Source organism: Elephantulus edwardii, unplaced genomic scaffold (genome assembly GCF_000299155.1).
Source record: "Elephantulus edwardii isolate Elephantulus edwardi_28Jun2011 unplaced genomic scaffold, EleEdw1.0 scaffold00459, whole genome shotgun sequence".
In the NCBI taxonomy this organism is placed as follows: Eukaryota; Metazoa; Chordata; class Mammalia; order Macroscelidea; family Macroscelididae; genus Elephantulus; species Elephantulus edwardii.
The window spans coordinates 782,218-803,845 of NW_006400209.1; the positions used below are offsets into that span (position 1 = coordinate 782,218).

Below are 21,628 nucleotides of genomic sequence, written 5' to 3' on the forward strand. Positions count from 1 at the left end.
GGCACATAACAACAACAACAACACCTCAGACGAGTCTCACGATAAAAGTTTATAAAATATTACAGAACCTCGACAAGAAAACACTGATAACACAATTACAAAATTGGCAAAAGACAGGGAAAGACTTTTTACAGAGGAAGATATTTGGATGGCCAATGGGCACATGAAGAGATGTTCAAAATCTCTGGAAATAAGAGAGATGCATATCAAAATCACATCACACCCCAGTAAAAGTCGCAACGTTTAACAGGATAGCAAGCAATAAATGTTGTACAGGATATGAAGAGATTGTGAGTTTTGTACATTATTGGTGGGACTGTAAAATGGTACAACCACTCTGGAAAAGAGTTTGGCATTTCCTCAAAAAGCTGAACATAGAAATTCCCTGTGACCCAGCTATTCCATTGTTAGGAATATACCCCAAGAAAAACAACTGAGACAAAAATTGAGAATTTGTACACTTATGTTCCTAGCAGTGTTATTCACAACAGCAAGAAAACAGAAAATGTCCAAATGTCATAAACAAACAAATGCCTTGAGAAATTGTGGTACACTCACAGAATGGAATACTATGCAGCACTCAGGAGCAATGATGTAGAAAACTACCATGCAACATGGAAGAGGCTAGAGACCCATATCGTGAGTGAACTAACTCAGTCTCATAACGACAAATACTGCATTAAGTCCATTACTGTAAAAAATAGGAAGATAACTATTATAAAATCTAAAGGAGAAAAGGGATAAGGAAAGGGAGGAAAAATAGGAAATCACAGGGTCATGGAGCTTGGTGAGCAGAGGATGGGGGTGAAGGAATTAGGAGAGATCCAGTGAAGATCTGAAAAAATGAGGTGACAGTGGGCATAGATCAATGGTGATTGGCTATATAAAACACAATGTAAATGAAGAAAAAGGTGTATGAATGAAATACAAAGGTATTTGAATGAAAGGTATATGAATGAAATGCAAAGTAAACAAATTTTTTATCCAAACCAATATAAAATGAAAAGAATCAAAAATAAAAAACAAACAACAACAAAACCATAGATGCTTTCAAATTAATTACAAGTCAAACTGATTGTGTATCAGAGTGGAACTATGCTCAAGAAAGTTTGAGCTTTTTCTCAATAAGGTTTCAAATGGCTGATTTCTTTAGAAATAATTCACCAGTCATTTCCTATCAGGCAATTCTGGGAAGACCCAGACTCCTATATGTTTGGTTAACACCAAATGTGTTAAAAGTTTGTCCTACCCAGGGAGTCAAATCTCCTGTGCCTCTAACATTTTATTTGGTGAAAATGAGTTACTCAAAAGTACAAAGAATATCTTAAGGATAGTAATATGACTTTTTGTTCAGGTTTAGTAAGTAAGAGATTCAATTTGGGTATTTCTTAGAGGAAATTTCATCAGTTTAAATTCCATTGTTCTCGTATTTAGCAATTGACTTCTTTTCTGACCTTAAAGTATTAGTTTGACTCTTGTGTAAATTATAGTTTTCTTCTTCTTCCTCTTTCCAACACTCCTTTCTCATCTCAGCTTGTTACAGGTTATGAAGATTTGCTTCTGCCAAACTCCTCATTGTTGGAGAATGGAAGGTTAACACATTTTTTTTTTTTGAGTACTGGGGGCACTTTATTCAGTGAAACAATTAAGTCACAAAAAAGACAAAACCTTTATATAACCATTCTTATAAAAAATAGGAGATGGGGGGCCTGTTAGGGAGATCTGCAAAAAGGATGGGTGGATATATAGATGGACTGGAAGGTTAACACATTTTAATCGAAGTCTTTCAATTACTTACAAAAGAGAGAGGGAGGGGGTTCACATACTCTACCAGCATGTTTACAAATCTAGCATGGCTGGGCCCTAGTTTGGGTAACTTATTGGGGTTTTTGTTTGTTTTGTAAATTAATCTGTTAGATGTGGGGCTCATAAATACTGAAAACAAAATACCTCAGTTTTTTTCACAGAAATCAGTTAAGGCCACAAATCACCTTAAGTTCACACTTGAGGGCCTATGCTGCTCATTCTTCTTAAATAAGTGTTTAAGAGTTTATGACACATTTTTTTGTGTCCTGTTTGAAATAAAATCTTTAAAGATTTGCTATAAAAGTATGTGCTTGTTGTCTTTCACAGACATGGACACACACTCCATATGCCATGAGATCTCAGTTTACCTAGCATTTATTAGACTGGTTTCTTGTTGTACTTGTCCTATTGTCATTTGGAGCAAAAAATGCCCAAGTGGGCATTAACATGCATGACAATAAAATTTATTCCAATATCCCCCTCAGCCACACACCAGTCATTGCTAAGAGAAAGAGTGGCTAGCACTTCCCTACTATCCTCTGCTAAAGTGTTTTATTAGTTGCACCCAATTAAAGTCAGTGTGGCCAGGGTACAGATATGAGTCTCTTCAGTACACATAAATTGCAATATAGCTTTAATTTTTTTAATAGCATCACTGTCCACACAGAGTAAATAAACATTATTATTGTATACCGTAAAGGTGGAACCGGCCCATAGCTGACCCTCCAGTGGGCTATCAGAGGAAATTAATTGCATGGGAGGAGATTGCCCATCCTTCTCCTATGGAGCAGCCTTGAACCAACCTCGTACCTTCAGGATTGAAGCTTCTTGCCACTAAAGTACCAGAGCTCCCAAATAAACACTAAGTAAGTGAATATAGTAATACCTGCCATTGTTTTTACTCATTTCATCTATAAAGAAATTCAAGTATTAAGACGTTTAATCTGACAAAGACTTTTGCAAAAAAGTAAGATGCAGAGTTCTGAAGATTTTGACCTGATTTTTCCCAAAATGAAATAACACGTGTGTGTATCTGAAATGATTCTAGTTCTATTGCATAAATGAGATAAAAGGAATATACGTAAGGATGCACATGACACTATTCACAAGTCTTACCGTGTCTCCTGGCTGAGGACGCATCACAGACACACGATCATAACCTTTCCTTAACAGGACCCACAAGGCGTCAAGTTTTCCCTGAAATAAAACACATGCACCAAGGTTACATATTAAACTAGGCTAGTGGCTGGCACAAGTGTGTAGAACCCATTGTTGCTGCAGTCTTGTGAGCAACACTGCATCAGTAAAATGACGTGATAAGAGAAGTGACCTGTTCCTGGAATTCATAACATGAGCTGCAAGAAGAAAGCAGAAGAGAAGACACATACCAAGTACCTTGGACGTTGACGAAAAGAATGCCCTGAGAAGCTCTTCTAAGATCTTGGCCTATTTTGGTATCATGTGTCTGGGCATATTCTCTCACCTCAAGTTAATATTTTCCACTTTTGCTGGAGATTTTTTGTGCATTTGTTGCTCAGGGTTTATAAATGATAACAATGGTGATAAAGTCAGGAAAGTCACTGATAAGAAGAGGAAGACCATTTAAAGCCTTTTGGGATGTAGATTCTTGGCCATCTTCCAGGTTCACTCACCAACTTCAGATTGGTTAGGAACCACTGCTTTCCCACCCATGAGCTATGTCTCAATAAAGTGACTGATATCCAAATCAAAGACCTTTCAAGTTGTAGATATTTGATCAAAACTGAGAAATGTGAATATATGGGTGCTAAGGATTTTACAGTGAGTGGTAATTAACACCTATAACCAGTTGCCACAAGTCCCTCCTGGTTCATGACAACCCCATTGTGGCCAGAGTACAACTTTATTCCATAGGGTTTTCAATGGCGGATTTTTTGAAATTAGTCACCAGGCTCTTTTTCTAAGGTACCCCTGGGTGTGAGGGTGAATGTCTCCTAGAAGAGTAAGTACACCTTTTCAGATGTTGCAAATCATATGTCTGTGGGAGTGAGAACTTATTTGGTTGTGCATATCAACTTACAGCACTTGTCATGCTAATAACTTAAACCCATTACAAATGAAAAGCAATGAGATGGCTGCAAGATGATAGTCTAGCTGTTGAAGATGTGTATCAAGTAATGAAATTTAAAACTACATGCATTGCAAGTTGTTGCTGTCAACAAATTTACTGCTTGCTGCTACTGAGTTATAAGTGACTCATAGCTGACACTACAGCAGGTTGCTGGAGTTTCAAATGACTCTGCAGAACAGAGAAAACAACCCCAAAAGGGCTTCTAAGACTAATCTTTATGGAAGCAGGCTGCCTGATCTTTTTTTCCACAAATAGTTGGTGGGATTGAACCTGAGTGCTTAGCCCCTATACCATCAAAGACTGTTAAGGAGAAACTTAAATGTACCACTTAGTCATTTAGATGTTTCTTTGTGGCTTTTGCTTTTGAGCAAAATGTAGTACTTAAAGACAAAGTGCCTAGAGCCTGAGTATGCAAGTCCAAGTTTTGAGTCTGCCCCTCACTGGCTCAGAAGTGTTAGATTATTTCATATCATCAGGTCTTATTTTATCATCCTTAAAATGGAGATGATAATAATGCTTGCCTAAAGACTTATACATAAAGTATAAAAGTCTTGGTTAAGTATTTTGCTTGTAATCAAAAGGTTTGAATCATGGTTAAAAAAAAAGGCTGGCAATCTGTTCCTTTAAAGATTACAGTCTAGAAAACTATGGTGGCAGTTTTACTCTGTCCTATAGAATGCTCCTTAGAGGTAAGGTTGGTGAAATTTTGTCTCACATACTTTGGGTATATTGTCAGGGAGGGTCAGTTCTTGGAAAAAGACATGATGCTGTGAAAGATGGAGAGTCAAAGAATGAGAGGAAGACTTTCAACAAAAGAGATTGACACAGTGACAATGGGCTTGAGCAAATCAGAAATGGTGAGGAGGTGCAGGTTATAGGGTCATTGTGAGTTGCAGTCCACGTTCAGGCATCTAACATGTCATTGTGAGTCAGAATTTTCTTCAAGGCACATACCATCGACACCTTGATTCTAAGAGAGATGTTTTGTAGGCATAAAAGCAGACACGGCATGAAAAAAAAAAAGACACAATCATTTCTTCAAACCTGCTTCTTCTTTTGTATACTTTGCCTAGGTTCATCCTTAAACCCAAGAAGTTAAGACTTGGTGTACCCTCAGTTTTCTGAGTTTTCTCCCCAACACATGATCCTGGAGAAGCTACACAATCTATATCTTTTTTTTGTCTGGTGGCTTTTAATGTAAATGCTTAAACAAAATGTTTATAAGGAGTTAGGATGACATTAAAATATAACTGTCTCAAGACTTTAGCTTTCACTACTCTTGATGCTGAGTTTACTACTGCCCTTGGTAACGGGGTTGTTGATGACATCTGGGCCACGGCAATCATGATACATTTACATCACATGGTACGGGAGCACTGGGTTCATTTATTCGACTCTGTAGGATTTTTTGTTGGATGTTATCCAGACAAAAGGATGAAACAGTTAACATCTTCAGAAACAAGGATATTTTAAAGAGAATGGAGAGCCAGTGAAGACATTATCTGGAAGTAAATGCTGTGGTTCAATTATAAAATATTCACATTTTAAAAATTTTGAGTAAAGAAATGATGTTTATTATTTTTTAAAAAAAGATATATAACTCTTTCTCTAAAATCAAGAAGGCTCTTGGAACCTTGATTTTCTAAATTAGTTGGTTGTTGTTGTGTACCATTGATTCAGAACTGACCCATAGATGACCCTCCAGTGGGTTTTCAGAGGCAGTTAATTGCACAGGAGGAGACTGCCCATCCTTCTCCCTCAGAGCAGATGGTGGCCTTGAACTGCATGCCTTTGGGATTGCAGTGTAGCTTCTTGCCACTAGGCCACCAGAGCTCCTGAGAGGCCTAAAATTTAAATGCAGAAGCCAAGAGTAAATGATACAAACAAATGTATAAACAAACAACAACATAGGGTAGGTATAGTGGTGAAGTTGCTGCACTGGGTGATGATGACACCAACTATAATAACCCCTGTTATTGTGCTCTTTCTCCTATGACATGGATCTACTCAGTGCTACCATCACAGGGCCTAGGATCTCCTCTGACAGTGTCAGGAGGTGTGGTCTGTAGCAGTCTATCATATAAAAGCCACAGGATGTAATTCTGGTCTTCATTCCCAGACTAAACCTGGAACTGTTCCTGTGAAGTTAAAAGAGAACCTTCTCCACAAATCCAGAAACACTACAATGGGGAATAACAAATTACTTTCTCTCAAATGACCTTGATGCATGAATATAAAATGAGTAATCTACTGATTCCAGACTCCCAAACATATCTTAACAATCCACAAAGGCAGACAAACTAGAAGTTGTGTGTAACTCTAACTTTTCTTTCTTTATAAATAATGGAACAAGGTAAGAGTACTTATGCAGCAGCCATTTAAACATCCTGCTACAAGGGTGTTTGAGACTGTTTCCTCTTCTTTCAACACCTCTGCCCTTTTCTATGTTTTCTTACCCCCTCATCCTCTACTTAGGTAGTTGGAAGTTTGTTAGAGCTTGATAATTTTAAGGGTAGTTCATTTGATTTATAGGGCAACTATAGACTGACATCTGAGTTTTTTCACTGAAGTATATGGTAAATAAATGGACCAATATTTCATGTCAAATTAAATACATGAACAAAACTGTAAACTCCGTCCTTCCTATATGCTAATTTTTAAAAAATTTTATTTCCCTTTCAGGAAAAAATTAGAACCATTCTAAAAAGTAGTTGGAGAGGGACAATTTTGCTCAATAAGAGAAGTACATTTGACAACATTTTAACACTAATATGTTTTACTAGGCCTCACCCACGTTGATTTAGGACAGTCTCAACTGAGTGCTGCTTGCCTAGATGGCCAAGGATGGTAGGATGGCCTGACAGGGAGGGGATCTCCTGCATGCTGCAAACACTGCAGACAGAGCCTGCCCACTCAGCTTGGCTGTCTTACAGAGTGGTCTGCGGGCATTCTCGGCTCTGGTTTTTGTCTTTCAGCTGTCATTTCTTGTCCTTTTCAGTCACATGGAGGAGCTACTAGAGAAGGAGGTAAATGTTCTCTGAATGTTGCAAGCCTTTCAACAAACTTGAAAACAATTTTCCTTTTCCTATCTGATGGCCATTCACCGGAGCGTTACTTAACTGTGTGAACATGGCCAATTCTGATGTAACCATAAGGACTCAAATTCAATGCTAAACTCACCAGGACAAAATCTACTCTGACTCATGGTGATCTTGGAAGACAACAGAATTGCCACAATGGGTTTAGGGTACTTGAACCCAGGGGCTGAACTGAGCAATGGGACACTCATGAGCTTGGGACAGAGGAGGGGAATGTAGTCAATGTGCTTAGTGGCTTAAATGAGCTGGAAGAGTCATGGAGAGTAAGTAGCTTCATGGTGGATACTTCTGCTTAATGAGTTCTTACAGGGCTCTCAGCAAATGAGCTTCCTGCTCCATGCCCCTCCCCTCCCCTCCTCCTCTTTCCTTTCCTCTTCCCTTCTCTTCTTTTCCTCCCCTTTCCCCTTTCCCCCTTCCCTTCCCTTCCCTTCCCTTCCCTTCCCTTCCTCCCTTCCCTGTCGTCTCTTCCCTTTCCCCTCTCAAACTGAATGGAGACAACATGTTTAATTATAGACTTGATTCTATACACTTGCACTGCAGAAATATGAATCTTCTAGGACCTCCCGAAAGTTTTCGATGTGGGTGTTTTCTTCCATTTTCCAGTTTGACTACCAGTACTAATTGCTATGGAACTGGCTCTAATGCCAGTCTCCTGTGTGTCAGAGGAGAACTGATGGGGAAAGTGGAAGCTTTATGAGATCTAGCATGTTTTTGGTGGCATTTGGTTACATTCTGAGTTGTTGAAGTTGGAGATAAGGCTGGAACTTATATTTTTTTTTTTGTTTTCTCATTGATTCTGACACTCTATCAGGCTTGAGAACCTCTGTATACTTAATATCTGGTACTGCCTGATACATAGCTGCTAAACAAATACTCAATGAATTGATACTAATCCCAAGTAGGAATTGAAAATGTCAGGTTTTAAAATATATGTCTATATCTCTATTTATTTATTAAAACTCAGTTCCAAACCATCCATAAATAAAATAGTAACATATTCTTAAGCAAAAATTGGATTCTGCAATTAGAATTAATGTCCTTTTAAATGTCTAAGATTGCAGAAATAAAAACCTAGCTATGACTGAAATACTGTATTATTCACAGGGTATAAGATCCTGAGGGGTGGGGGACAGAGGCAGAGGAGAGAGAAGCCAACCAAAACATCAAGCGCACAGAACAGAAATCTAGATTCTTCATCTTTGAGACTCCACTAGGCTCCTTCCTGTCTGTGCATGCAGGCAAGCCACTACACGCTCCACATTAGAAAATAATTAGCTAGTCAGGCTCCATTTTGCTCACATCTTTCCAGAGTTCAACCCATAGCCCCAGGACAGCTTATCTTAAGAAAGAATCTTAGTGCTTTAAACACCATACACCCAAATAGAAATACACTGCAGTTAACAGAAACATATGCTAGCTCAGCTAAGAAAACTACTAGTAAAACTACTTGACTGAATTAGAAAGTATTTATTTCTATATCAAAGCCTAAATGTACCTCTTAAGTTAACATGTAACTCAAAGATCCAGTGTGGAAAGCAATGTATATGAACTTTGTAAGTAAGTACGTAAGTAAGAAGGCCTACACATATTGTAATTGAGATTTCATGGATCAGGGAACTCATACTCCTGCTCAGGCATCTTGACACTTGTGTTCTTTACGTTCTTTGTATACTGCCAGTATAAAAGAATAATGATAATAATAATATATAAATATTTTTATTGAAAATATATGTGCATGTATGTTCTTGTGAGTGAGGTGGGTCTATATTTAAGATTTTGGAGTTGGTCAGATTCTGGTTGCAGCATGGAACTGGAGACAGAATCCTGAGCTGGAACCCTGGATTTTAGAATTAGACATTGTTGTTGTTGTTTATTGTGTACTTGTAGAGTCGGAACTGACCCATAGTTGACCCTCTAGTGGATTTTCAGAGGCAGTCAACCGCACAGGAGGAGATTGTCCATCTCTCTCCCTCAGAGTATCTGGTAGCATCAAACCGTGTTGTGTGTCTTTGGGATTGTAGTGCAGCTTCTTCCTAATAGGCCACCAGAGTTTAGACATAGCAAGGATTATACATGGGAGAAGGATTGGCAATCTCCTCCTGTGCCTCTGAAAACCCACCAGAGGGGCAGCTACAGGTGAGTTCTAATTGGTCAGTATAAACAAAAACAACAAAAAGGATTATATTCCAACTGTTTCCTCCTGTATAAAATGAATTAGCATGCATAAATTTGTCTAGAATCTTTTTTAGCACTCTTTGACAGCATAGTGCAGATGCTTATGGAACAGCCAAAGAGCAAGAGGTTGGATGAACCATAAATTTAAAGACAACTGTACCCAAGGGAAATAGAAGTGAATGGCATCTTATAAGATAAAGCTTTCAATAAGAAAAGGCTTTAAACTAAAGAGGAATGGAAGGAAGAGTGATGGTAGGGAAGACAGAATTGCTAAAAGCTGGGAAAAGTGAACCTGGATTCAAGGCCACCATAATGCTCCTTGATTCCTCATAATTCTGTGTATACTTACATAGAGGAATGGTGCTTATGTTATGGTAAGAGGAACAAAAGCATCAAGGAAATTCTGCTACTCTTCTGAGTAGAATTGTTTTCTAAACAAAGTTAGGAGATCAGGGAAATTTATAATGATCCTCTGGGGTTACAGTCCAAGTCACTTGTTAGCACAACTCTGTCATGGTAATTTTAAAAGCCTAATTCCAACTTCAATAACAGAAAATGAGAAAGAGTTTGTACATTCTAGTCCATGATTTTATAATTGTAACCCCTATGATTAGCTTGATTTTCACTGATATGTTTTATCACATCAAAAAATCATACTCAGTTTTTGATTAGGAATGATGATGAGGTTTTAAGGGAAAAGGAGACAAACCTTGATTGGAGAGTACCACTTCCGGGGAGAAGAAGGCCTACGCATATTGTTATTGAGATTTCGAGGTTCAGGGAATTCATACTCCTGCTCAGGCATCTTGACTCTTGCATTCTTTGCTTTTTCCAGCTTAGCACCTTCTTCAGTGGAACCCTTTTCTCCCCAACGAACCTAAAATAAGTAATTAAACAAAATGACAAAATATTATCTCTAACTTGTGGTACAAATGCAACCAGAATGCTTCTGGTTCATGAGACTTCATCTCACAAGCTTCATACACATTTTCAGGAGGAGCCTGCCACTGAAGAATGACATCAAGGTTTGAAAAGTAGATTTGTGTTGTTGTTATTATATATCATAGAGTCTAAATCAATTCAAACTGATACTGTAGGGGGTTATCAGAGGCAATAAATCACTTGAAAGGAAATAAAAGCAAAGGATTATAAAACAAGAGAAAGCTTCACTATCTCTTTGCTGCTCTAGATTCCTTTTATTTCTCTCTCCTGCTGTATTACCCTAGCAAGTATTTTTAATACAATACTGACTAGGAGTGGTGACAGTGAGTATCCTTGTCTGGTCTCTGGGTGTAAAGAAAATGCTTTAGTCTTTCTCCATTGAGAATGATGATGGCTCTTTGTTTTGTGTATATATTTTTTGCTATGTTGAGGAAATTTCCTTCTATTCCTATTTTTTCTGTGTGTTTTAATCGGGAAGGAGTATTAGATTTTGTCAAATGCCTTTTCTGCATTAATTGCTAGGATTATGTGGCTCTTATTATTTGATTTGTTAATGCATTGAATTATATTGATTGTTTTCTTATGTCAAACCATCCTTGCATAACTTTTATGAATCCTACTTGGTCATGGTGAATTATTTATTTATTTTTTTTTTAATGCTGTTGGATTCTATTGTTTAGAATTTTGTTAAGGATTTTTGCATCTGTATTTATGAGATATTAGTCTGTAGTTTTCTTTTTTTTGTAATATCTTTGCCTGGTTTTGGTATTAGGGTTGTGTTTCTTTCATAGAATGACTCTGGGAATGTTCATTCTTGTTTCTATTTTTTGAAATAATTTAAGCAGAAGTGGTGATAGATCTCTGAATGTTTGGTACAATTTAGGCATGAAGCCATCTAGTCTAGGACTTTTTTAGTGAGTAAGCAATTTTATGACCTGCTCAATTTCTTCTTTTGTGATGGGTTTGTTCCAGTGTCCTACATCTATCCATGTCAATATGGGTAGGACATGAGTTTAAAAAAATTTGTTTCGTTTTCTTCATCTTTTCAAGTTTATCCAAATACAGTTTTTCATAATATTTCAATATTATCTATTTAATTTCATTTGTTTCTGTTGTGATGTCACCTCTTTCATTTCTTATTTGAATTATCTGTATCTTCTCTTTTTTCCTTTTGTCAAGTTTGCCAACAGTTTACCAATTTTATTGACTCTTTTGAATAAAATAGCTACAGATCTTGTTAATGGTTTTAATTGTTTTTCTGGTTTCCATCTCATTGATTTCAGCTCTTGATGTTACAATTTCCTTTCTTCGAGAAGGTTTAGAGTTATATTGCTGTTCTTTTAGTGTTTGATGCAGGTGTTGAGTTATAACATTAATTTTGATTCCTTCTGTATGTGTGTGCCTATTGCTATGAACTTCCCCTTGAGGACTGCATTAGCTGCATTCCAAGGATTGGGAATGTTGCATTTTCATTTTCATTTATTTCAAATAATTTTTTTAATTTCATTTCTTATCTTTTCTTTAACCCAATCATTTTCTAGCAGGATGTTATTAAGCTTCCACATTTCTTAAGCGAAATCCTCATTTGATTGATTTCCAGTTTTAGGGCATTGGGATCTGAGAAAATATTTTTGTATTATTTCAATGTGTCTGAATTTGTTGAGGCTTGCTTTCTGCCCTAATATATGATCAATTCTGGAGAATGTACCATGTTCACTTGAGAAGAAAATGAATTGAGTTTTAGTTTGGCACAGGATCCTGAATACATTAACTAAGTCAAGCTGGCTGATGGTATAGTTTAGATCTTCTGCACCTTTGTTAAATTTCTTGTGAGTTGACCTATCTTTTGGTGAGAGTGCTAGGTGCTATCCATTTTTGTCTTCAATTCTGTTAACTATTGTTTTATGTATTTTGCAGGTCTATCATTTGGTGCATAAATACTGACCAAGTTTATGTCTTCTTGACTTTAATCATTATATAGTGTCCTTCCTTTTCTCTCATGGTGGTTTTCATTCTGAAATCTATTTTATCAGAGATTAGTATTGCTACTCCTGCTTTGTTGCGGATGCCATTTGCTTGGTATATTTTTTCCAGCCTTTATTTTGAGTCTTCTTCTTCTCAGAGTCAGCCACAGTTTGTTATGATCCACACAGTCAAATGCCATTGCATAGTCAATGAAACACAGATAGACATTCCTCTGGTATTCTCTGCTTTCAGCTAAGATCCATCTAACATCAGCTACAATATCCCTAGTACCATGACTCCTTCTAAACCCAGCCTGGACTTCTGCTAGTTTTCTGCTGATGTGCTGTTCCAGTCGTTTTTGGATAATCTTCAGTAAAATCTTGCTTGCATGTGAAATCAGTGAGATTATTCTATAGTTTCCACACTCTGTTGGGTCACCTTTCTTTGGGATAGGAACAAATATAGATCTCTTCTAGTCATAACAAACTGTGGCTGACTCTGAGAAGAATGGGAATCCCAGAACACTTGATCGTGCTAATGCAAAACCTATACTTGGACCAGGAGGCAGTCATCAGAACAGAGCAAGGGAACACTGCATGGTTCAAAATTGGGAAGGGCGTATGCCAGAGATGCATCCTATCTCCATATCTTTTCAACCTATATGCAGAACAGATTATCCAGGAGGCTGAGCTCTATGAGGAGAAATGTGGGGTCAAGATTGGTGGACAATTTATCATCAATCTGCATTATGCAGATGACACAACCCTGCTTGCTGAAAATGAAGAGGACCTGAAGCACCTGCTGCAGAAGGTCAAGGACTGCAGCCTCCAATATGGATAGAGGCTCAATGTCAAGAAGACAAAGAGTCTCATCACTGGACCAATTGGCAGCATCAGGATGGATGGTGAAGAGATTGAGATTGTACACAGCTTTAGTTTGCTTGGCTCCATAGTCAACAGTCTTTGCACGAGCAGCCAGGAAATTAAAAGGCGCATTGCCATGGGAAAGTCTGCTGTTAGGGACCTCTCCAAAGTACTGAAGAGCAATGGTGTCTCTCTGGAGACTAAGGTGTGTATGATACAGGCCATGGTCTTTGCAGTCACTTGTTATACATCAGAGAGTTGGACAATGACCAAGGAGGATAGAAGGAGAATTGATGCCTTTGAGCTGTGGTGCTGGAGAAGAGTATTGAGAATACCATGGACTGCTAGGAAAACAAACAGATTTGTCCTGGAAAGGGTTAAACCAGGTGGCTCCTTGGAGGCAAGGATTCTGAGGCTCCATCTAACATCCTTTGGACATGTTGTGAGGAGAGACCGGTCCGTGGAGAAGGACATCATGCTTAGGAGGGTGGAGGGACAGTGCTGGAGGGGAAGGCCCTCTATGAGGTGGACTGATTCAGTGACTGGGATAATTGGGATGGGAGTGTCAGAGACAGTGCGATTGGCACAGGACAGAGCAGAGTTTGGGGCTGTTGTACACAGGGTCATTATGAGTCACAAGCGACTGGACGGCACATAGCAACAACAACAACAATTTTGAGTCTGTCTTTGTTTCTTAGATGGGCTTTATTTTTTCTCCATTCTATTACTCTTTCTTCTTAATTGATGCATTTAGGGCACTCACATTTAAGTGAGGTTATTGACAAGCCAAGTTTTATCATTGCCATTTTGCTATATTTCTATATCTGTTTTTTCTGGTTCATATGGTCCATTCAGTTTTCTTTGGTGTTTCTGTGAAGAACTTTCATTAATTTTTTTTTTTAATTTTGTTCTTATTTTCACAAATTCCTTAAGTTTCTTTTTTTCTCCAATGACCTGACTTCTTTATATGTATTGGACAGTTTTGCTGGGTACAAGATCCTTGGCTGCCAGCTTTTTCTTTCAACTTTCTATATGTATCCCATTGTCTTCCAGCTTGCATGGTTTCTGCTCCGAAGTCAGAACTTAACCTTATTGGTTACCCTTTATTAGTGAGTCTTTGTTTTCCTTGTGCTTTTAGTATTCTACCCTTGTGGTTTAATTTGGCAATTTGACTATGATATATTTTGATGTTTTTCTTTTTTTGGGTCTAGTATCTTTGGTGTTTTCTCTGTTTTTCATAATACCTGGGAAGTTTTTTTCTAGCACTTCTTCTACAATTTTCTCAGTGGTTTCCTTGTCTCTCTTGTGTTCTGGAATTCCAATCATAAGCATGTTGTTTCTTTTGATGTCATCCCACATGATTCTAATGCTTTATTCATTTTATTTATGTCTCATCTCTGATTTTTCTTCTGTGATGTTTGTCCTGTATTTAAGGATTCAGTCCATGGTCTTTCCAATCACTTGCTATGCATCTGAGAGATGTAAGATAACAGGAGAATAGGGATGACAGAAGAAGAATTGATACCTTTCAGCTGTGGTGTTTGAGAAGAGCACTGAACATCCCATCGACTGCCAAAAGAACAAATAAATATGTCTTGGAGTGCTCTTTGGAGGCAAGGGTGATGAGGCTTCACCTCACATACCTTGGGGATATATATTGCTAGGAGAGGCTATTCCTTGGAAAGTGACATGATGCTTGAAGAGTGGAGGGTGGGTCGGTGAGGGAGAAGAAAACCCTCAACCAGATGGACTGACATGGTGATTGCCTTAGTGGGCTCTAGTGTATTCAGAAGGGTGAAGAGGTGATGAGGTGTGAAGTGTGAAGGGGATGAGGTACAGATCTGCTGTTAATAGGATCACTCCAAGTAGTACTTGACTTGATGGTACCTAAAAACATTTGAACTGAGGCTTTTGTCTTCCTCTTCACTGACTCTCTGTTCGATCTCTTCTTTTCTACTTTTTTTGTCCCTGTCTCTGGAGTATTCACTTTTTCTTAATGGCTCCCATTGTTTTTTCCAACATTGACACCTTCTTCTGTAGCCGTTCAAATGACTCCACATCAACATATTTCTTCCTGTTTTCTGTGTCTGGGTTATTTATTACATCTGCTTTTTAAAGGAAAAGGGTTATTTTGTTTTTTTCATGATGTTTGTGACAGCCCCCTGCTTTCCTGACATTATATGAATCTTTTCTTGGTAGATGCTAGGCTATTGTAAGTATATAATGTACCAGAGAAGGGCAATATTTTGTTAAGGACCTGTATATCAGTGTTCCCCTTTTTGGCCTGAAGAGTTGTGAGTGTTGTTCTCTGAAAACTCTGCCTGGTCCATACCTGTTCCCTTCTGGCCCAAGCCTTCTTCGCACATTGCATTCAGGAAGATTCAAGGACAGAGTACCCCAGGTCCCTGCTCTGCACCAGTCAGGTTCACTCTCAGGTGGTGGGGAATTGTGGGACTCGTGGTGACATGGAAATAATCCTCACTAAGGTCCAGGGTAATTCTTTTAGCATTTATCACAAATCATGAAATATACAGTGCTCAATGCTCTTGGGTTTTGAGGAGCAGAGGATAGGGTAGACACTGATAAAGGAAAGGGGCTTGCTAAAGGGTCGATAATAGGGGATGACCAAGTAAATGGACATTTAGGGGAGGTGCTGTTCAGGTGAGCACATGTAAAAGTCCTATGGAACCATGTAAGAACTTTGGATCTTACTATAGTGAGAGAAACCACAGGGATGTGGCATTCTTTGTCATAGTATATGAGGCACAGGACTTTACAGTTAAAAAGCTGTGCCTCCCATCTTCCCATTTCCCCCCATAGGTTATCCCTCCACTAGGCCTCAAATACGAGTTTCAGGTTCCTTTAATTCCTATCAGTAAGTAGTCTTTAAGTAATACTTAAAGTATGTGCTTTAAGCTCTCATCTTACCTCCATCCTTTTAATGCCCCCAACGCCACGCCCCCCATAATAAGAGGCATCTACTGTAGGCCACTTTTTCTTAGGCAGACCATCATCATCTTCTTCCTAAAGAGAGAGGGAACCATGTGACTTTTTTGTTGATGTGTGAAGAGGCAAGACAGTATCATATCGTATCATATCATACCGTATTGAGCTGGATGACTTTCTAGGGCTATCACATAGGGTCCAAATGAATTGGAATTGACCTAACAACAACTCTTTTCATTGGCTCTCATCTAATTCCATCAACATGCTGATGAACAGGATTTCCACCTCCAGCCCTGACTTTGCTGAACAACAACTTCTGACTTATTGTCAACATCTACTTTTTGGAGATTAACAGTTTTCTCATTGCACCAATACTGTGGTGTGGCAAGAAGTCCTAATATTCTCTGACCCAAACCTCTCTAGTCGTCTTCACTGCCTGGCTTTGAATCATTCTTTAACTCCATGAAAGTAGTCGCTATCTCTGCTTTCTCTAACTCTGTCTCAATATTTTTTTCAACAACACAATTAAAAAATGAGTCTCAATTTGCCAGCAAGTTCTGTTGACTCTAATTCTAAATATTCTAATTCTACTGACTTTTATACACTTCCACTACCTTCTGTCTCCAAGCACCCAAAGCCTTCTCCCAGCCTCTCTGCAATAAAGATTACACTCCTACAAGACATTCTCAGAAGTAAGTCAGAATAAAGCCCAAATTAGACTTTGTCCCTCACCTTGCCACTCCCTTGTCTCTTCCCCCTCACTCCTCGAGTGCCAACTTCCTTCCCTTACCTGTTGTTCATGTACTTTAAGTACTGTCTTGCTTCAAAGCCTGTTCATAAGCTATTACTCCTTCAAGAATATTTCTCCTTGATCTTCTTATGCCTGGTCCCTTATCTCTCCTTGGACAAGCCTTTGATATCTTTCTGAAGCAGTCTCAGTCTCACCATCAAGTCAAGTATGTTTGCTTATTTTACTTAGGGTATTTATGATTTGTTCAAGGGATCCCTGGTAGTTCAATAATTAAGTGCTTAGCTGCTAACTGAAAGTGAGATGGTATGAATTCACCAGGTAATCTTTGGGAAGAAGATACAGAAGTCTGCTTCTGTAAAATTATGGCTTCAGAAACCCTTTATTGATAGCCCTGTTCTGTCTTTTAGAGGCACTATGAGTCAGAGTCAACCCTACAGGAGTAGAGTGACATTGGACACTCCCTCTCCTCCCACAACACTGTGGAATTTTAGTTTCATAGAAGTTTTTAAAATTATTAGTATTTTTATCATTCATATACATTGTTTCATTCATGTGTGTTGTTTTCCCTACAGTCCCTCATTTAAATTATATTTTGTTCATTTATATTGTTGGAATTCTTTTCCCTTCCCTTATAATCATCCCACTAAATACTTTCATGAATGTCTGTAGAGCTAACTACTTCATGCCTCATGTCCTAATATCTCCGTTTTAGATAGACAATAGCTGATTTTCCCTACAAATCAGTACTCTGAGTAAACAGGCATGTCCCTATTGCGGAAAGATCCTCTGTTCAACTTGGCAACTTTGAAACTCTGCATTCATAAGCAAAGTCCAGTCCTGTGCAAGCTATCTGGTTGCAATAATCAACCCTGATTCACAGTATGGATCAACTTCTCTTCTTCTGGTTGATTTCTAGTCAACTCATCCCCAGCCATCTGTGGCTAGATTCAAATGGGCATCAGTTACAAGCCTAGAGGTCCACAGTTCTCCCTGTGCTCCTGACCTGTTGGTCTCCTCACTCAGCCCTAGCACCCACATGGGATCAAGACAAGTCAACAGGCCAGGGGTATTCAGGACTTCTTGCTCCTTAAGCCAACAACCTTCCCCTACTCATTCATGCATCTGTGCATGCTAGGTGGGCAGTGCTGAAAGATGTCCAACCTCAAGATCAGCCTGCTTCTCCATCATTGTATTCCTCCCACTTCCACTCCTGTGGATCCATGTTATCGCTATGAGTGAGCAACTTCAAGTCTTGGAGGCAAAGTCTGATGTGGACCAAATTTACCCTGCCTCAGAAGCTGAACAGCTTGTTTCAGTCATAAAAAACAGTTTCTTCCTTTCACTTCTTCTCTCCTTTCCTATTTGACCTTCTTTTAAATGTGAATCTCTTTGATAAAAAGTCCAATGTGGGTTAACAAATCCGTTCAAATGCAAATCTTTTCAGAGTACTGGGTGGAAATCAATCTTTTCCTTTTACCAAACCTCAACCTCCCTTATCAGGTTCTACTTTTAACAAGCTTATATCCAGGGAAGATCTTCCCTTTTAGTACTCCAAATTAAGAAAGGCAGGATTACACTTTGTAAATCTACAATACCCAGTGTTCATTTATAGCATATATTCTTTTCCTCCTCCATTTTCTTTTTAAAATTGATTTACACATATAACCACCCTTGCACACTGTCCTTTATTCATGTGCACTGTGCCCCACACAATCAGAATGATTCTAAGAAGGATAGCGCGGATGGAGGATTGTGTAGAATGCAATGTACATGAATGAAATATAAGGTAGATAAACTAGTGCATGAAAACATAACAAAACAAAAAAAATGGTAGGAGGAGAGTGAGGGGTGGTAAAGGGAGCAGAGAGTTGATCACTAGAAGTTGGTGAGGAGGGGAGACAGAGTCAGGGAAGATCAGTGGTGTTTGGGGGAGACAGTGTGTCATAGAAGCCTTTCTTCATTGTCTATTTATCATTATTCCTGGCTTCTAGAAAAGCCCCTAGTACATGGTATCACTTATTATAGCTGAGTTTGAACCAACTCGTAGCTTACCCTTAGTGGGTTTCTAAGGCTATAAATTGTATGGGAAGAGATTACTCATTTTTCATAGGTGGATTTGGACTAGAGAGCTGTGGGCTACAGATATGGCAATAGAGATCTTTTCTAGGGCATGGTATATAGCCAACTTATTTGTTGAAAAATACATTAATTAAATGGGATGGTTCAAATGAAATAGGGTTTGTGACTTAATATTGGAAATCAGTTAGCTATTATTATTTATTCTTTCAGATGAAAGAAGAAACATGAGGAACTTACAACTTTATAGACAGTTGTTGTTAACTGCAGTCAAGTCCACTGTAACTCAATGAACGAAGACTCTGAGCCCTGCCCTCTCCTGTGCCATCTTCATCAACTCTGCTGTACTTGAGTCCATTGTTAAAGTCAATGAGTCAATCTAACTCATTGAGGATATTTCTGTCTTTCTCTGACTCTTCACTTTTCCCAGCATGATGTCATTTTCCAAGGACTAGACCCTTCTTAACAAAATGTCCAAATCATATTAGATGAAGTTTTGCTACCCTTGCTATTCTGCCCAAAGCATTCTTAAGTATTGCAATTCAAGGCTATAGTTAGTGTTACATGGATGTTGGCTGAAAGCAGAGAGTACCAGTATCTGTATTTTATGATTATGCAAAGGCATTAGACTGTATGGATCACAACAAACTGTGGCTAATTCTGAGAAGAATGGGAATTCCAGGACACTTGATTGTGCTTATGTGAAACTTATACTTGGATCAGGAGGCAGTTGTCAGAACAGAGCAAGGGAATAATGCATGGTTCAAAATTGGGAAAGATGTAAGCCAGGGATGTGTCCTATCTCCATACATTTTCAATCTATATGTAGAACAGATAATCTAGGAGGCTGGGCTCTAAGAGGAGGAATATGGCATCAGGATTGGAAGAAGATTCAACAATCTGCATTATGCAAATAACACAAACTTGCTTGCTGAAATTGAGGAGGGCTTGAGGCATTTGCTACAAAAGGCCAAGGACTACAGCCTTAAATATGGATCGAAGCTCAAAATCAAGAAAGCAAAGATTCTCACCACTGGGCCAACTGGCAGCACCATGAGAGATTGAGATTGTTAACCGCTTAAGTTTGCTTGACTCCACAATCAACACCCTAGGTAGCAGCAGCCAGAAAAACAAAAGACAAATTGCATTGGGAAAGTCTGCTGTCAGGGACCACTCCAGAGTACTGAAGAGCAATAAAAAAAGTTGTCAATCTAGAGATTAAGGTGCTTCTGATCCAGACCATGGTCTTCACAATTACTTGCTATGTACCAGAAAGCTGGGCAATTTTTAGGGATTATCAAAGGAGAACTGATGCCTTTGAGCTGTGGTGCTGGAGAAGAGTATTGAATATACCATTGACTGACTGCTAGGACATCAAACAGGATTGTCTGGAGAAGGTGAAACCAGGCTGCTCCTTGGAGGCAAGAATTTTGAGGCTTCATCTAACATACTTTGGGCTTGTTGCAAGGAGGGACCAGTCCTTGGAGAGGGACATCATGCTTGGGAAGGTGGAGGGACAGCGCAAGAGAGGAAGACCCTCGATGAGATGGATTGACTCAGTGACTGGGGTAATTGTAAGTGTCAGAGACAACAAGGTTGACACAGAATAGAAGAGGGATCAGAGCTGTTGTACAGAGAGTCTCTATTAGTTGCAAATGACTCAATGGCATATAACAACAACAACAACAACAGCAGTTTCATGAAGGAAAACGGCAGTGTTTAAGGTTGAGGCATTGTATCTCTGTCTCCCATACTGTCCTTCAAGGTTTAGCAGGAAGAAAAAAGACCTCTGGTTAAAAGCTGGTCACAGAAACCCCTAGAGTGACCTTTCTTTTAGGGAAATGACTTGATGATCTCTATGGTTACTAGAGAACACGATATAGGCCCAATTGTTCTGCATAATAAAGTATCAGCAATTGAAAGTTTATGTGTATTTGGTAAAAGATTAACAGAATAGAGTGAAAATTAAGAGCAAATGGCCAGGGTCCATATATAAGCGTGGTCATGGAAGACTTTCAGTGGTGGGAAAGATAGGATTGACATTCTACAAAGTTGCTTGTTGGCTTCACTGTACTGTGGCCACCTCTCCCATACGTTCAGATTATCAGTGAAACCACTACACAGAGGGTCTGTATTAGAATTACCTTGAGGGAGTGCAAGACCAGGGTGATGTCGAATATAAAGAAGGAAAAAAATGTATACAAAGGAAAGATCTTGCAGAAGAAGCAAGAATTCAGTAGGATCTGAGAATTGCTGTGTGCTATCATAGATTTCAAGTGAATTGTGTTTAAAGATGGGGTAGCCCCAGGCATCTGTCTAACTGACATTTGTGGAACACTAAGAGTTCTATATTATGTGAATAGTGGAGACACATTCTGACCTGTATGTCCTCAAACAGACTGAAGTGAACCCTTAGAAATGAACTCACTCTATGAAGATACAGCTGGGGAAATAGAAGTATGATGGGCACATCTGCTTACTCCATAGTTGGATTAGTCTTATGCTACCCTCAGAGAATGGTTTTTCCCATCTTTTCCAATCATCTTCAATATTCATGGCTCCACAAGCCTGGCTAACCCTTCTTCTACTTACATCATCTTTTTCAATTTAAGGGAAATGGAACTTATTTCTCAGAGGATTAAATTCTCACTTCTTGTGTTCCCATCTGCCTGTCAGTTTGTTCTACTGTAGTGGTTTATGTACTGCTGTGACACTGTCAACTCTGTTTCTGGTATTTCGAATGTCAGAAGGCGTTACCATGATGTACATGTTTCAGTGGACCTTCCACACTAAGACAGGCTAGAAAGAAGGACCTGGTGATCCATTTTTTAAAATTAGTCAACGAAAACACTAAAGTTCATATCACAATATCATCCAATAGAATTCTGAATGATGG

The 21,628-nt window shown here is 38.8% G+C and overlaps 1 protein-coding gene across 1 annotated transcript in view; it reads right to left on the bottom strand.

Annotated features, from left to right (window-relative positions):
• LOC102869867 (anthrax toxin receptor 1-like) overlaps window positions 1-21,628 on the bottom strand; it is a gene marked incomplete at its 5' end in the record, with an annotated part of 184,536 nt that overhangs the window by 155,694 nt on the left and 7,214 nt on the right. The window contains 3 exons of the mRNA XM_006902831.1: window positions 2,923-3,003; window positions 9,899-10,066; window positions 15,888-15,983. Coding sequence (XP_006902893.1) covers window positions 2,923-3,003; window positions 9,899-10,066; window positions 15,888-15,983 — 345 coding nt within the window. The remainder of the gene's footprint in view (window positions 1-2,922; window positions 3,004-9,898; window positions 10,067-15,887; window positions 15,984-21,628) is intronic.